Raw genomic sequence first — 17,777 nt, forward strand, 5'->3', positions numbered from 1 at the left:
GCCACGACGAAATTTTAAAGAAATAATTGCAGGAAAATGTTCACACGTTAATTCCACATGCCACTTTTGAATAGAAATGATCATGTCTATTTATTTATGTACATGTTTTTTTAATGACAAAGTTTTCAGTTTTTTAGTTTAAAATAATTTATGAGACGCAAGTTTATTGCACTCTTAAATGTCTGTAGATAATAAAAGTTTATGTTAATACCCACTTCAAACAATGACAGACTGAGTCAATAGACATTTTCAAGTGTTGTAATAATTCTAAAGTTTGAGATAATGACAGTATTTTTAATTTTTTATTTTACTCATCATGTGTTTTTGTAAGAACACAAAAATATGCATAATTATTAAATACAGTTAAAAATTACTTTAGTCAAATCATAAAGCTATGACAGTCATTGAGAAGATATTCTTTAAAAATCCAAACTTATTAGTCAAAAGGTGTCTAAAGAAATAACTCTTGTAACGTAAAGTAGGAAAGTAGGAGGAAAACTTTCAGTCATTAAAAAACTGGCTCATAACTACGAAAGTCTTTCAAAAATATATTTTAAATATCCCTCAAAATTTATAAAGCCGTTGTACAAAATATTATTTAATACATTTCCAATTATATACCTAAAAGTCCGGGGTTCCCTGGGTTTGGCCTCTTCATATCTATTTCGAATTATTGAATAATAAATATTGCAAAATATTTACCTAATTCCATTCGAATCTTAACACTTTAATTACTAACAATTTAAACTTGTTAGTACCAGCATTAAACTCATCAAAGTATAAAGTTGAATCAACTAATTGAAGTGATGTTTACATTTTCATAAACATTATATGGTCCATTTATTTGCATTGTACTCACTTTATAACAAATAAACAGAAACAACAACAAAATTGCGGAAAACAACAACAATTCTTCAAACTATACCACACTTCAGAAAATTGTTTTGGTTTTACACCGTCCCGGAAAGCTAACACCAGACATTACCAGATAAATAAAATATTGGCTTTATTTCACACACCCACATTCATATCTAACTACATTTATCTATTATTATTGGTTATTTTTATATTTAATATTAAAGATATCTCGAATTATTATTGGCAGAACAATGAACGCCGCCAAAACAAAAACCAGATAAATTTGGAGAATTAATATAATTTTCATTAGATAAAATTTAATTTCAAATATTCTGTCCGGTTTAATTAATTTTTGGGAAGACATTTGGGATTTTGGCAATTAATTAATGGCATAATCCGAACAAGCATAAAGAGACAATATATCAAAATATCTAGAGTTTGTAACGCAGCGAAATATTGGTCCACTTTTTAGTATCTAGAAATTTGTGTCCGGCAGTCCCTTGGTCCATTATAATTTGTAACGATACAGACCACTGTTATTACTAATCGTCACGAAACTTTGCATCTAGGACAAAGAAGGCCCCTATTGGTTTTGGTAACGATCCGTTGTTATTTACGGTATGAAATTGATTTATGGTCCCTCTAGAGGCCATAATTAGAATATTTAAAGGGTCAAATGAACTCAGACTTTTTTGTGAAAAAATACAAAAGCTGTATTCTATGGCAAATAGATTTAATTCTGAAAGGGTATAGACCCCTGAAGTTGATAGTATAGAGGAGTGACCTTTAAATTGAGGAGTTGCAGCAATCTATGTAAAACCAGTAAGGAAAGTAGTAAAGTCGGGAGGGCCGACTATATGATAACCTTCACCACTTTGGGTATATTCAACAGATGAATGCTAACAGACGTCCAATTTTGTAAACTATACTAAATTTTTCATTTGTTCAGATATAGAGTTGCTTCTAACAATAGGACAAAATTACCTAAAATCGGGAGAAAACATATATAGAAGTTCTATCCAAATTTGAACCGATTCCAAAACATTCCACATTTCAAAACTTCAGTAAGTTGTGCAAAATTTGCGTCAATTTTGTGAAAAATCGGACGAAAATATATATGTAGAAGCTATATCAAAATCTGAACCGATTTCAATTAAATGACAGAGGTTAACTTATATTAACTACAGTTTATTGTACAAAATTGTGTGGAAATCGGACAAACGTTGGGTCTTTAGTGCACAGCTATATATAAATCTGAACCGATTTTCAGGAAACTTTACACACATCACTCTAGACTCATTTCAATACACTATGCCAAATTTTGTGCAAATCGAAATATGTATAGAGACTTTGGTACACCATTTACATTAAATCGGACGAAAATCTACATAGGAGCTATATGTAAATCCAAACCGATTTTCACGAAACGTAACGTGCACTATTCTAGACTTAATTAAGTACGCTATGCCAAATTTTGTGCAAATCGAAATGTGTATAGGGGCTTTGGTACACCATTTACCTTAACTCGGACGAAAATATATATGGGAGATATATCTAAATCTGAACCGATTTTCAGGAAACTTAACACATCATTCTAGACCTAATTCATTGCGCTATGCCAAATTTCGAGCAAATCAAAAGATATATAGGGACTTTGGTATACCATTTACCTTAAATCGGACGAAGATTTATATGGGAGCTATATCTAAATCTGATCCGATTTTCAGGAAAGTTAACACACATCATTCTAGAAACTATTCATTACGCTGTGTCAAGTTTCGTGCAAATCGAAAGATATATAGGGACTTTGCTACATCGTTTACCTTAAATCGGACGCAAATATATATGAGAGATATATCTAAATCTGAACCGATTTTTTCCAATTTCAATAGGGTTCGTCCTTGGGCCAATTAAGTGACCTGTGCCAAATTTCGTCCAGATCGGATCATAAATGCGACCTGTACTTTGTTAACAAAAATACATGCGTATTCTCAAAAGGAACCATGGGTCAATCTCGATTATTTTTGCCTGTTACAAACATACGTATAAAAATTAAGCGCACCCTCTTTAATCCGGATTTCAACCGACGGACTTTGACAAATCGACAAATATACTTTATGGTGTATACATAGAATATTTCAAGACATTACAACCGGAATGACTAATTTAAACACTTCTTCTTGAGGAAGAGGAAATAGTAATAGACGGAAGAGGAAATAGGGTATTATATATTGTCCCGCCCCATCAGCGAACTTGATCTACATTTGGTGGAACTATTGTGATATGCAGCATGTCTAGATACATATATAGACATATATGGCTACCAATACTTTACACAAAACCGATTTTATAACTAGATCATAATTTTGAATTTAGATTTCAATTGCAATTATAGGCGGAAATATATTTCCATTAAATTGACAAGAGTTAATATTTGTTTAGATTAAACTATTACTATATCTATAAGATTGACTTATTCAGAAATATAAACAAAGATTTGTTTAGACACGTTTTACATACATGTGTACTGTATTTCAATTCAAATCACACAAATTAATGCACAAGTTCAATGCTCAAATTATGAGGCTCCATATATGAAAAAATGATATGAACACGCATTTATGTATGTATGTGTGTATGTATTTTGTTGAACATTCCATAATTAGTTTATTGTTCATGATAATACTTATTATTATTATTATTTGATTATACTGTGGTTAAAATATTTCCAATATGATTTGTTATCGATTTTATAATTAAATGAAATGTTTTGATTTTAAGGGGGGGTTTTTAAAAGAGCTTGTTTTCTCGTCGTCAATGACGATGTGTAGCGCCACTACCAACAATATCTTCCAAAAAAGATTGGGTTAGGTTGAGAAAAATGGATGTCACGTGTAAATGTGACACATGTCAGCGCGGAACCTTTTTTATATTTATACCCTACACAACTATGTTGTCAGGGTATTATAGCTTTGTGCAGCCCCAAATGTTTGTAACGCCGCGAAATATTGGTCCTAGACCCACCTTTAAGTATACCGATCGTCATATCTCGACTAGCGACGATACAGGCTACAGTTATGGACCAATCTTCACGAAATTTTGCATGTAGGATGGGTTCTGGCCAATGAAGACCCCTATTGTTTTTGGAAAAGATCAGTTAATATTTAGGGGATGAAATGGACCAAATACTAAATTTTTGTCGGTTTTTCTGGTCGCTCCAGAGGCCGCAATAATGGCCCGAACATCGTGAATTTTTGCGTGGAGAAGGGGATCGGGCCAAAGAATAAGCATGCCTGTTTGGATAAAGATCGGTCAATATTTAGCGGGTCAAATGGACCCTGACTTTTGTGTGAAAAATGACCAAATTTGTATTCTATAGCGTATATATTTACCCCTGACGGACATATACCCGAGAAGTTTATATTATATCCAAGAGGAGTGGTTGACCTTTAAATTAAGACCAATTATATTATTGTATGTGCTCGGATGTGGGAGTTACACCTAAATATTTACAGGTATCTCCGTATTCGTATATTATTTAGTAACCCATTATCACTCTAGAGAGCAGAACTATAGCGATGATCGCTTTGAAATGTTCCATAAGCTTCCAATTATGGTCAAGGACAACGCCTATAATTTTCGGTGATGATCAGATAATAATTTTGGAATGATGTGGACCGAAAACTTAATTTTTATACCCTACACAACTATGTTGTCAGGGTATTATAGCTTTTTGCAGCCCCAAGAGTTTGTAACGCCGCGAAATATTGGTCCTAGACTCACCTTTAAGTATACCGATCGTCATATCTCGACTAGCTAAGTCGATCTAGACATGTGTGTCCGTCCGTCCGTCTGTCCATTATAATTTGTAAACACGATACAGGCCGCAGTTATGGACCAATCTTCACGAAATTTTGCATGTAGGATGGGTTCTGGCCAACGAAGACCCCTATTGTTTTTGGTAAAGATCGGTTAATTTTTAGGGGATGAAATGGACCAAAAACTAAATTTTTGTCTGATTTTCTGGTCGCTCTAGAGGCCGCAATAATGGCCCGAACATCGTGAATTTTTGCGTGGAGAAGGGGATCGGGCCAAAGAATAAGCATGCCTGTTTGGATAAAGATCGGTCAATATTTAGCGGGTCAAATGGACCCTGACTTTTGTGTGAAAAATGACAAAATTTGTATTCTATAGCGTATATATTTACCCCTGAATGACATAGACCCGAGAAGTTGATATTATATCCAAGAGGAGTGGTTGACCTTTAAATTAAGACCAATTATATTGTTGTATGTGCTCGGATGTGGGAGTTACACCTAAATATTTACAGGTGCTTACGTACTCAGATATAATTTAGTAACACATTACCACACTGGAGGCGGAAATACAGCGCGGATCGCTTTGAAAATTTCCATGAGGATCCAGGAATGGTCAAGGATAACGCCTATAATTTTCGGTGATGATCAGATAATAATATTGGGATGAAGTGGACCGAATACTTAATTTTTTGTGTTTTTTCTTGTCCATATATAATCCAAAATTGAAAGTCGAACATCATAACACAACCCACCGTGAAGGGAATCTGGACAAGTAATTAGAAGGGATTTACTGAATATTAGTAATATTTGTTGACCTCTAGTCGGTCAAGAGGGTGTAAATATAGCGAAATATTTTCCATGCTCAGTATATATAACCACAGAAAGTTAGATTTTCGTGGAAGTTGTGTAGGGTATCATATGGTCGGCCCCGTCCGACTATACTGCTCTGCTCACTGGTTATCAAATAATTTCGTACATAACTTCGATTTCATGGATATAAAGTATTTCGTTGCGTATCTATTATTCATTTATATATAGAGGAAATTAAGGATTTAAGCGGACAAAACAAAGTCCGCTTAAATTTGCGACTTAAAATGTTTTTTTTTTTAATTTTATAAGTTTTGTTTTAATTCTAAATTCTTCATGTTTGCATTTTAAATAATAAATAAAAAAATTAAAATAAATTTTATAACATTGTTTTCATAAAAAATGTATCATTTAAATACAGTTCAATTCGGATAAGCAAAAAGGCGTGATTTCAGAAATTTTTGTTGAACAGTGTAAAACAAAAAGAAATGCCAAAAATAAACACGTTTTTGCATTCCGAAAACTAAAGCAATTTAAAAACAAACCATTCAGCTAAAAAAGAGTATTTTTGTGTCCTAAAAACACGTTTCAATTTTAAACTTAAGCCCCTACATTTTACGATCAAACAAAAAAAGCTCTGTACACATACATAGTCGAAGGTATATGCAACGATTTTTTAAACACTGTGTTATTTTAAATTAAAATTCCCAAATCGTACGAATGTATGCCAATTTCATTAAAAATAAACAACAGAAAAAATAAATACAAAAAGTGTACACAATAATAAATAAATGACGAAAAAAGCAGCAGCTGCCAAGAAAAAACATTTCTTTGAAATGGGTTCGAATGTTTGTATTTGGGTCCCCAATTGAATAAATATATGTACAGAGTGCTAAAATTAACCGCAGATACCACCTGTAAGGTTAATCAGCCGACAACAAGCTAAATTTATCTTAACCCGTGGAATTATTTGGAGAAGGAGAAGCATAATTGGGGTAAATCCAAGGGTCCAGCATGTTCTTGGTATATTTAATTCCCTGGCCGGATTTTAAAACTTAAGTACCTAATATGTGCACTTGCCAATGGATAGCAGATCCATTAGTAAAACATGTTCCATATAAGTCCATGTCCTCAATGAGGAGAATAGCTCCCGCAAAATGTTCTTTATAAGTCTATATATATTAACAAATCTTGAGATAATTTTAGTAATCAAAGTGTTTGTAATTTGGTATATCAATCGATCCACGTTTTGGTAGAGTCCCCAAATTATGTGTAGCGGTACTGCTCACATTTTAAGTAGCTCTGTGATCTTGAAGGTTAATAAATTGTTTTGTAGATTTTTTTCAATATAGGCTCATTTTATATTTTCAGTTTAATATAGGTCCATGTTTTCATATAATCATTTCGAATAGTTACAAATAGAAGTTCATATCCGAAGTATCACAATTCAAATGATAAAACAAGTGAAAAAGGGTTAAGTTCGGCCGGGCCGAACTTTGGATACCCTCCAACATATACATACTGACAGGTACTAGAAATGAACATATAGGGAGCATACCAAAAAAATGGACCTATACCGACACTTTTAAAAACGGATTATGTAAACCATAATACAAATTTCAGAAATTTTTAATGAATAATGATATCCCATGTTTCTTTGGAACAAATCCGTTTCAGAAAATTTAGATTTCATCCAAACTTTGCCCATCTTATTATTTCTTCCAAACTTAGTTAAAAATCCAAAGATGGGAAATATCGGTCCATTCCATTTGGAACCTTCACACAGGGGCTAGTTCATTATAGGCTATAGTTCATTATCGAACCTTACGTTCTAGTTTTTTATCTCGATATTCTCCGCAGGTGAAATGATTACAACAGAGTCTTAAAACCAAACTCAAAACGCGGAACAAATCAGATAACTATTTCAATATAAACCAGTAAGGAAAGTAGTAAAGTCGGACGGGGCCGACTATATGATACCCTTCACCACCTTGGGTATATTCAACAGATGAATCCTAACAAACGTCGCATTTTTAAAAGACCAGTAAAATGAAACTGGATCCATAAACATTTCATTCTGTAACCGATACTAAATTTTTCATTTGGTTAGATATAGAAGCTATATCTAAATCTGAACCGATTTCAGGAAACTTAACACACATCATTCTAGATCTAATTCGTTACGCTGTGCCAAATTTTGTGCAAACCGAAAGATATTAAGGGACTTTTTTACACTACTTACATTAAATCGGACGAAAATGTATATAGGATCTATATCTAAATCTGAACGGATATTCTCGAAACTTGGCACACATCGTTCTGGGCCTAATTCAGCACTCTGTGCCAAATTTCATGCAAATCAAAAGATATGGAGGCACTTTGGTGCCCCATTTACATTAAATCGGCCGAAACTATATATGGGAGCTATATTTAAATCTGAACCGATTTTCTCGAAACTTACCACACATCATTCTGGACCTAATTCAGTACTCTGTGCCAAATTTCATGCAAACCTAAAGATATAGAGGGATTTTGGTGCCCCATTTACCTTAAATCGGACGAAAATATATATGGGAGCTATATCTAAATCTGAACCGATTTTTCCCAATTTGAATAGGGTTCGTCCCTGGGCCAAATAAGTGACTTGTGCCAAATTTCATCCAAATCGGATTATAAATGCGACCTGTACTTTGTTTACAATTTAACATCTACAGACGGACAGACGGACGGGCATGCATAAATCGACTGAGAAAGTGATTCTATGCATATTCTCAAAAGGAACCATGTGTCTATCTCGTTTCCTTTTGCCTGTTACAAACATATGCACAAAGACATAATACCCTGTACCACAGAGTGGTGAAGGGTATAAAACAAAAAAAAAACGTATATTCATAATTTTTTTGTGGAGAGATCCTAATCCGCAAAATACTGAAAATTAGGAGGCATCGTTATATGGGGGCTACCAGAAAAAGTGGACCTATATTTATAATTTTTTGTGGAAACATTTAGTACCCAATAAGAACACAATGTAGCAAATTTCAGCGAATTCGGTTAAAAACGTGCTCAAGAACCCCAAAATACCAAAAATTGGGGGGTACCCTTATATGGGAGGTAAACGTGGACCGATATATTATCTTCGAAATTGACCTGCCTGCAGACAAAACACAACCCTATGCAAAATTTCAGTGATTACAACAGACGGACTTACAGACGTGGCTAGATCGACTTAGAATTTTACCCTGATCAAGAATATATATACTTTATAGGGTCGGAAATGAATATTTCGATGAGTTACAAACGGAATGACAAAATTAATATACCCTCCATACTGTGGTGGAGGGTGAAGTGGACTTATATCTGGAGGGGGAGCCAACTTTTGGTATCCTTACCCTCATGTTCACAATTTGACAAATGTAAAATTTTGGGGGTCCATACCAAAAAGTTAAACTAAATGGAAATTTTTTACTAAACTGTTTCTTACCCTCAAGGAAGCAAAAGTGCTTAGTTACAGTCATTTCGGATACCAAAAATCGAAAATCATATACATACTTTTTCGGAAACTTTATTTACCCGCAAGGCTATATAAAAAGTCAATTGCAAATCTCACCGGAAAATTCGAACTGGATCTGCATGAAAACAAAAGACGTTTCCGTGCTGAATTTTTGCTTTGCATTCTTCGGATGTACAATAGTGCAATTGCAACGGATATATATTTTATTAAATATTTACTCTCACCAAAAATTCCTTAGAAGAGGCTACAATTATAATTTCGAAGAGTTACAAACAGAATTACATATCCCAAAAGAAGAGTTACAATTTAAATAATAAAATAAATACACCTACCTTCTAAAAATATGATGCACTTGCTGCAATTGCTGTAAACCCAATATACTTTGAACCCTCAAAATATTGTGCCTTACTCACTTAAGAGTGATACCCTAATCGGGCGCCAATCGGTGAGTGGGTAAAATGACGCAACAACATAGCAGCAACGACTATGTTGGGTTTATGACTCTGCTCAAGTACGTAAACCATCGAACCACAAAAATAAACACAAAAACAAAAAACAATTGTATTTGATTTGATTTTTTGTTTTGTTTTTGTCAACACAATATCGAAAAATAACCAAATATGTGACAAACAAATTTTAGTTGATATTAAACCTGCAATGTTTTCGCATTTACGTATGGCGCGGAAAATTTTTCACCTAAACGAAAATTCCGAATAGTGTAAAGCATTTTCATTATTCCTCGTCCGTCCGATGGCACCTAGCGGAAAGTGTGGTTGCTGTTGTCAAAACAATTGATAAGAAAACTAATACTTTGAATGGAAAATTATGTGCAGACATAATTCAAAGACAATCGTAAAATGATTTGTTTAATTCCATTTCAATAATTTTATTATGCAAAGGAGGGAGTGAAATAAAACTAAATGACATATTAAAAAAAATAATAATAATAACTTAATAAACTTTAAAGCTATCTATAGCCAATTATATCAACAATGTTCGTTTGCTCGTTCTCGCTTTGTCGCTAAAACAAATTCTAGATACCATTGGTCGCCGCTAGCGTTTAAACGTCGTTCGGTGACAAACGGAAAACTAAACGCAAATACTTTTCAATCCAAAGATATTCGTTTCGTTTTTATCATTTTCGGGATTAAAACACATCTGCCGCGCGCTATAATAATTCATTCAATGTTGAACATTTCGTGTGTGTGATACTAAGTGCAAAAAATAAAAAATAATTTTAAATTAAAATTTAAAGGATAATTGAAATAAAAAACTACCCACAGTCATGAAGTTTTCAATTTATGCTCAAAGGTGAGAATAGTGGAGATCAAATTGGAGCTAATTAAAAAAAAATAAAATAAAAACGAAATGAAACGGATATTCTGTTCAATAAATTTCGCATGCAATATCGAAACAAACATGCAATATTTTTGCAAATGAAATAAAAATCTTAAATGAGATAAATTTTAATTGAACAGTTAATAATTAATTATAAAAAATTCAATGAAAAATATTTTACAAAAAATCAGTTGATACAAAAATATGTGATGAGTTCCAACGACATTATATATGGGAGCTATATCGAAATGTGAACCGACTTTATTCGGAAGTCCTTGCAAATTTCTTCTTAAACTGGCCGTTGATGGACCATTTACATCGGACGACATTATGTATGGGAGCTATATATAAGTCTGAACCCATTCTCATCAAAAAATAACATTGTACCATAAGAAATTTGGAAAACCATCCTTGTGGGAAAGAAAGCCCTTGGCGAGTATGTTGAGAACACTGATAGGCAAATTCACTATTGGTCAAGTTTTCGAGTTATGAGGAATATTTTTGCTAAACATATCCTTCTTCTATCTCGAGTCCTTGTTCTTCCTTCCTTTTTATACCTTTCGCCACACTGTGGTACAGGGTATTAGAGTAACTTCGGGTAATGTGGACTAGGCGTCTAATGTGGACCACCCCCCATATCTAAGAAAATGCTTGAAATATGTCAATGCCGCCTTGATAAATGTTTTCCTAATTAGTGAAAACAAACATCAAACTTGGTTTTTAATAAATAATTGCAATGTTGAAAATTTAGTAGGTGAAAATTTAGCTCTGATTGTAAAAGTTTGATTTGAAAATTTTTTAGTACAATAGTCGAACATATTTGCAAAACATTAGAATATTTCGTTTTTCTCGAATATAAAGAAGTTATGTGGTTTTCTTGTTTTCTTTAACAAAAATATACGTTTAGCAATCGGTGATTTTTGATTTTTAATCATTTTTGAAGCCGAAAATTATTTTTAAATAAAAATATTCAATGTCGGGTAATGTGGACCACTATAAAAAAGTGGGACCTTTTCATGAGGACGAGTTGGAAACATGGGCGCATTTGATATGCGAGGTGGTATTCTATCCTCTGAAAATTCAATATGCGAAATTACCGGTGCCTCGGTTAGATAATGAAGCAAGGACCTTCAAAATACCGCAAATGGGGCGGTACCCTTAAATGGGGGCTATTCCAAAACATTAACCCATATATTTTTGCATTCATTGTTACCTAAGAGTGCAATAATTGGAAATTTATCACAACCAATTCACAACCTACCTTTAACTTACTGATCCTCATTACCCACACATACTGGTCCACATTACCCGCCAAGTTATTTTTATTTGCAGTTTAGAGTTTTTTGAAATATAATGCAATAACATTTTTATGGACAAATATAAATAATATTTGACCTGGAATACATTTAGCCAACAGATATATTATGTTGTGAAAACAATTTGTTTTTATTTTTTTACAATATCAAAAAAAGAAAATGGTGGTCCACACCGAAGTTACTCTATGTCGTTGTGCATATGTTTGCAACATGCAAAAGGAAACGAAATAGACACCTGGTTCCTTTTGAGAATATGCATAGAATCACTTTCTGAGTCGATTTATGAATGTCCGTCCGTCTGTTGGTGTTAAATAGTAAACAAAGTACAGGTCGCATTTATGATACGGTTTGGATGCCATTTGGTACAGCTCATTTGTTTGGTCCAAGGACTAACCCTATTGAAATTGGGGAAAATCGGTTAAGATTTAAATAAAGCTCCCATATATAGTTTCGTCCGATTTTATGTAAATGGTGCACCAAAGTCCCTATATATCTTTCGATTTGCACGAAATGTGGCATAGCGTGAAAATCGGTTCAGATTAAAATATAGCTCCCATATATATATATGGTGTACAAAAGTCATTTTATATCTCTCGATTTGCTCGAAAATTCGGCATAGCGTACTGAATTGAGTCTAGAATGACGTCTGCTAAGCTTCGTAAAAATCGGTTTAGATTTAGATATAGCTTCCAGATATACTTTCCTTCGATTTTATGTAAAGCCATAATATCGATATTCGTATATATTGAACGATGGTGGGCAAAAATTCTCTTAAAAAATTTGTAAGGGAAAATAAAAACAAGAATTTTTCTGCGGAATTTAATTCATTTAATATTAAATATATATCTCAGGAAGCGTAAAAAGCAAATTAATTGCAAACAATTGCGGATAATTTTTCATTAAGGTTTATTTTTGTTTTTACATCAAAAATGTTAAGAGAACGCATTAACGCTGGCTCAGAAAGCCTACCCTTATAAGTTTAGAATAAATAAATTTTTGATAGGAATATTTGACACTCAATGGAAATTAAATTGCTATCAATTCGGGTAAAAAACGGGTCCATAGTCCCCAAAATACCGAACAAAAGCCTGTATCGTTATATTGTAAAAAGTGGACCAATATTGATGATTTGTAGTAGGAAGATTTGCTACGCAATGAGAATTTAAAATACCAAATTACGACAATGCTATTAAAAAATGTGCCCATAGGTGTAGACTTTGATAAAATGTGGATCAATATTGATAATTTTTAGTATGAAGATGTGTTACTCAATGAGAACCCAAAATACCGAATTAGAACCAATTCGCAAGAAAAACGTGCCCATACTCCCTAAAATACCGAAATTTGGGTTGTAGCGTTATAATGGGGCTATCGTAAGGTGATAACCTAAAATACCACATTAGAATCAATTGGGTTGGAAAATGTTCCCATAGTCCCGCGTTCGCAAAAATGGGTCAATGTTGAACTAAATCCAAACTAATACCAAATTGCAGTCAATGTATATTAGGGGTTGCCTTTATATGGGGGTAATACCATAACGTGGGCCGATAAATCCCATTTTCAACATCAATAGCAATTATATGTAAATTTTCAAAGCTCTAACTTAAGAGAACCCCCCATTCTTGATTTTAAATATTCAAGATTTTCAATGGGCTGGTAAATCAATATCAAAGCTTGTTAAGGTTTGTAACTTTGCAGATATATATTGCAAGATTTAAAGGAAAAGAAGAATAATTTACAAAATGTTTTTGATGGTGGAACATCGGGATCCGAATTTTCCAACGGTGCTAGAAAGAGTGCATGTCCGGCTCTCGTATAAACTAGGATTATTGACTTCGCTCACAAATCAACAAAATATCGGACCTTTGGAAACATATTTTTGGAAAATCGGCTATTTTTTACCACAAACCAAGTTAAAAACTAAGGAAGATCTTGACCGATTGGATTTATCGTAGTTCATACGATAGCTATATACTCACAGAAACGTCCCAAAATATGGAATCGATCAGATTATTAGTTTTTGAGTTACCGTGACCGTCATTCGCTAAAACGCTGTTTGGAGAAAAATACTTTAAAGTAGCCCTCTTGCCGTCACTTTATGCCAGCACAATAAATCGGCTATATCTTCATGAGTTTTTGAGATTTCCACTAGAATTGTCATAGGGACATTCTTGAATTAGTGTAGATTAGAATTAAATCAAAATACAAAATTCATTTTTTTTTTTTTTTTTTTGAAACCGATAATGGGGGTCCCCTTAAAAATTGTGAGCTCTATCGTGATTTCATCAGACAGACGCACATGGATAAATTTATATAGAATTTTATTCTGATAAAGAATATAAGTACTTCATGGGTCTCCGGTGAATGTTTAAAGGTGTTACAAACGAAATGTTATTCGTTACACCCTATGATGCAGGGTATAAAAAGGGTCTGAAACTTTGCGTGTGGCTAGAAAGATGGTAGAAAGTTTTGCCCTAAGATAATTCAATATGATTATATTGAAAAAAGTGGAAAAACTACAAAAAAAAAACAGAGGCATTTAGGAGGTATTGTTGTATGCTCTTCATTTAATATTGCGGATTCTATCAGACAAACAAAAAGTCAGATATATCTATATCAAAATTGAATTTTGATTAAGAATAAATAACATGGAGTAAGGTATTGAATATCCCTCACCACTTATTACAGCTTATTATTCCCATTAAAACTCAAAACTAAATATATAATTTGTTCATTTAATTATTTTTTTCAGTCCCAAGGAGCGTAAACATCTGCTCGATAATTTATGTTCAATTGTTTCGGAATTTATCGGAACGGGTATGCTAATGTTGTTCGGCTGTATGGGCTGCATGAACTCGGAATTGTTTCCCAGTACAAATGTTACAAGGTCACTGAACTTTGGTTTTGTTGTCCTAATAATTATACAATGTTTCGGCTGTTGTTCGGGAGCTCATCTGAATCCTGCCGTTAGTGTTGCTGCATATATTTATGAATTAATTTCGTTGCCGATGGTTGCAGCCTACATTGTTGCACAAATTGTTGGTGCCTATTGTGGTTATGGTCTGCTCACCGTACTTTTGCCAGAAAATCAAGTCTTTGTACCGGGTAGTGATACGGGACTGTGTATGACATCAATACATCATGATATCGATGTGTGGCAAGCTTTAGGTATTGAAGTGTGTATAACAGCAACGTTAATCATTGTTTGCTGTGGTGTCTGGGATCCGCGTAATAAATGTCAACAAGATTCTGTGGCGATACGTTTCGGATTGGCAGTTGCATGTTTGTCGATAACAGCGGTAAGTAGTTAGGAGTGAAATGATATCGTCATATCAATGAATAAATTAATTACTGAAAATGTGTTCATATTGATTTGTTAGAATGTATTTGGAGACTGATAAGTGCATGTGTTTATAATCTAAATATCTAGCATACTTTTAGGATAAATAATTTCCAAAGTATTGATATTTGTAGCGATCCCATTAGTATGCATTCGGAAATATTATCCACATATGAGTGAGAATTTATCGTAAACGTAATATTTTAACTGGAGTGTATTGATATTTCATAATGGAGCATTATGAAAACCTGAAAAACTCTATTAATTTTAAAAAACCAGTTCAAGGCGTTTTAAGTGCCTAGTTGTAAAAGTTAAATTGCAATAATGGTCCAAATAAATGTTTTTTTCCACATTTTACGTATTTTGAGGTTCATAGACAAATTTTCTTGTCGGAGCGGCTGTATTTTAATATTCCGAGTTCTTCTTCACAGAATGTTTTCAATATAGGTCGACATTTTAATATATCCCTCATTATAATGATACTCTAATATTTTAAGATAATCTTCTAATTTTTGAGTTTTGGTCTATTTGGAGACTTATACTGAAACTTTATGGCGAAAATTATTGTAAAATATTCTGACCTGTTAAAACCAAGCTTAAATGAGTTTTTAATCAATTTTGGAGAAGGGGACCGAAAATACCCCATTCAGCGAGTCGATTAATGGTTGACACAAAAATATTGCCGAAGACACCAAGGAAATCTGAATTCGAATATTTTCAAATTGGGGATTATTGGCCCTCTTTTTAGGTTACATCACGAAGCACACGTTCAAAACGAAGACAATGTAGGTTCATATTTGATCCCCTTCGATTTTAAGTATTTTGAAGCAGATCGCATTTATTATATAATAGAAATTTGTGAATGTCTGTCCGAAAGTTTGTATATAACGATAAAAGTATAGATTGACGTGTGTGAAGTTTCAGATTTTTCACGTATTTTTTTAAGCTATGTATCATTTCATCCGATTTAAAGTCAATGCCCAACCCTGTATAGACGTTGTACATTGGTTCTTTCCAAAATGTAATCTAAAACAAGTGAAAAAGTGGTAAGTTCGGCCGGGCCGAACTTTGGATAACCTCCACCATAGATATACTGACAGGTACTTGAAATAAAAATATAGGGAACATACCAAAAAGTGTATCTATACCGACATTTCTACAAACCTATACCCATGTTTCTTTGGACCAAATTTATTTCAAAAATTTTTGATTTCATCCCATCTTAATATTTATTCCAAAATTAGTTCAAGTTCGAACATGGGGATTATCGGTCCACTCCTTCTAGTACCTCCCACACAGGGGCTAGGGCTAAATACGGCTTACAGTTCATATATATGAATCTATATATATATATATATAAGGTTAATTATCGAACCTTTTTTATCGTATCTTCCGCATATGAAATGATTACAACAGAGTCTTAGAACCAAACCCAAACACGAAAAAATCATATAACTATGTTAATATAAAAATGGAGATTATATGGGGACGACCCCAAAATGGGGGCGAATATTAAACATTTTTGGTAGGGAGATTTGTTACCATATACGACTACAAAATACCAAATTACAGCGAACTAGGTTGAAAAATGCGCTCAACAACCCCAAAATATAGAAAATTGGGGGTACCCTTATATGGGGGCTATCCGAAAAAATGCACCTATATTCATAATTTTTTGTGGAGAGCTTTGGTACCTATTAAGAACTCAAAATACTACAGTACAGCCAATTCGGTGGGAAAATACGATCAAACCCCTCAAAATACAGAAAATTAGGAGGTACCGTTATATGGGGTCTACCAGAAAAAATTTACCTATATTTATAATTTTTTGTGGAGACATTTAGTACCCAATAAGAACCCAATGTACCAAATTTCAGGGAATTCGGCTGAAAAACGCGCTCAAGAACCCCAAAATACCGAAAATTAGGGGGTACTGTTATATGGGAGCTATGCCTAAACGTGGACCGATATATCCCATCTTCGAACTTGACCTGACTGCAGACAAAAGACAAACCCTATCTCAATTTCTTCAGAAGATCGCGTGATTACAACAGACGGACGGACAGACGGACGGACTAGATCGCCTTAGAATTTTACCCTGATCAAGAATATATATACTTTATAGGATCGGAAATGAATATTTCGATGAGTTACAAACGGAATGACAAAATTAATATACCCTAAAAAATCTTTTTTTTATATAACAATATAATTTTATTTAAAAACTTAAAATTTTCTTTATTAATAAATGTGATTCTTTTTCATTGTTTTGTTTTTTTAGGGTCCCCTTACCGGAGCCAGTATGAATCCAGCCCGTTCATTGGCACCCGCTTTATGGCACAATGATTTTCGTAATCATTGGGTCTATTGGATGGGTCCTCTGATTGGAGCTTTTATTGCAGCGCCCATCTATAAATGTGTATTCCGACGTGAGATTGAGGAAAAATGTGAAAGCACTCCAACGAAAATGAACGAAGTTCAATGTTCTTGAAATGCCGTTTCTCCGATAGGAACGTACATATTTGTTAAGTATTATTGTAAAAAAAAAACACAAAAATTGTTATTATTGTAAAAAAAAATCTCATACACTTTTATATACCTCCTATTATAATTCAGTAAAGAAAAAAGTAAAAAACACAAAAACTTAATTACCATGGAAACATGTGCAAATATTTAAGAAAAGTTAAATGTTAGTACAATATCATAAATTAAACCTCTATGCTGAATAAGCATTGACTATGTATTCGTTTTAGAATAAGAGAAAAAATGTAATAAAATTAAAAAAAAAA

General features: G+C 33.3%; 1 protein-coding gene across 1 annotated transcript; it reads left to right on the forward strand.

The window, feature by feature from the left end:
* The first annotated feature begins 9,452 nt into the window (after positions 1–9,452).
* On the forward strand, positions 9,453–17,479 carry LOC133330612 (aquaporin AQPcic-like). The gene is made up of 3 exons (XM_061539056.1): positions 9,453–9,505; positions 14,401–14,947; positions 17,270–17,479. The coding sequence occupies exons 1-3, from the start codon at positions 9,453–9,455 to the stop codon at positions 17,477–17,479; spliced, it is 810 nt and encodes a 269-aa protein (XP_061395040.1).
* Positions 17,480–17,777: the final 298 nt, after the last annotated feature.

Source organism: Musca vetustissima, unplaced genomic scaffold (genome assembly GCF_032173495.1).
Source record: "Musca vetustissima isolate MV318-11 ecotype Yass unplaced genomic scaffold, APGP_CSIRO_Mvet_v1 utg16949, whole genome shotgun sequence".
In the NCBI taxonomy this organism is placed as follows: Eukaryota; Metazoa; Arthropoda; class Insecta; order Diptera; family Muscidae; genus Musca; species Musca vetustissima.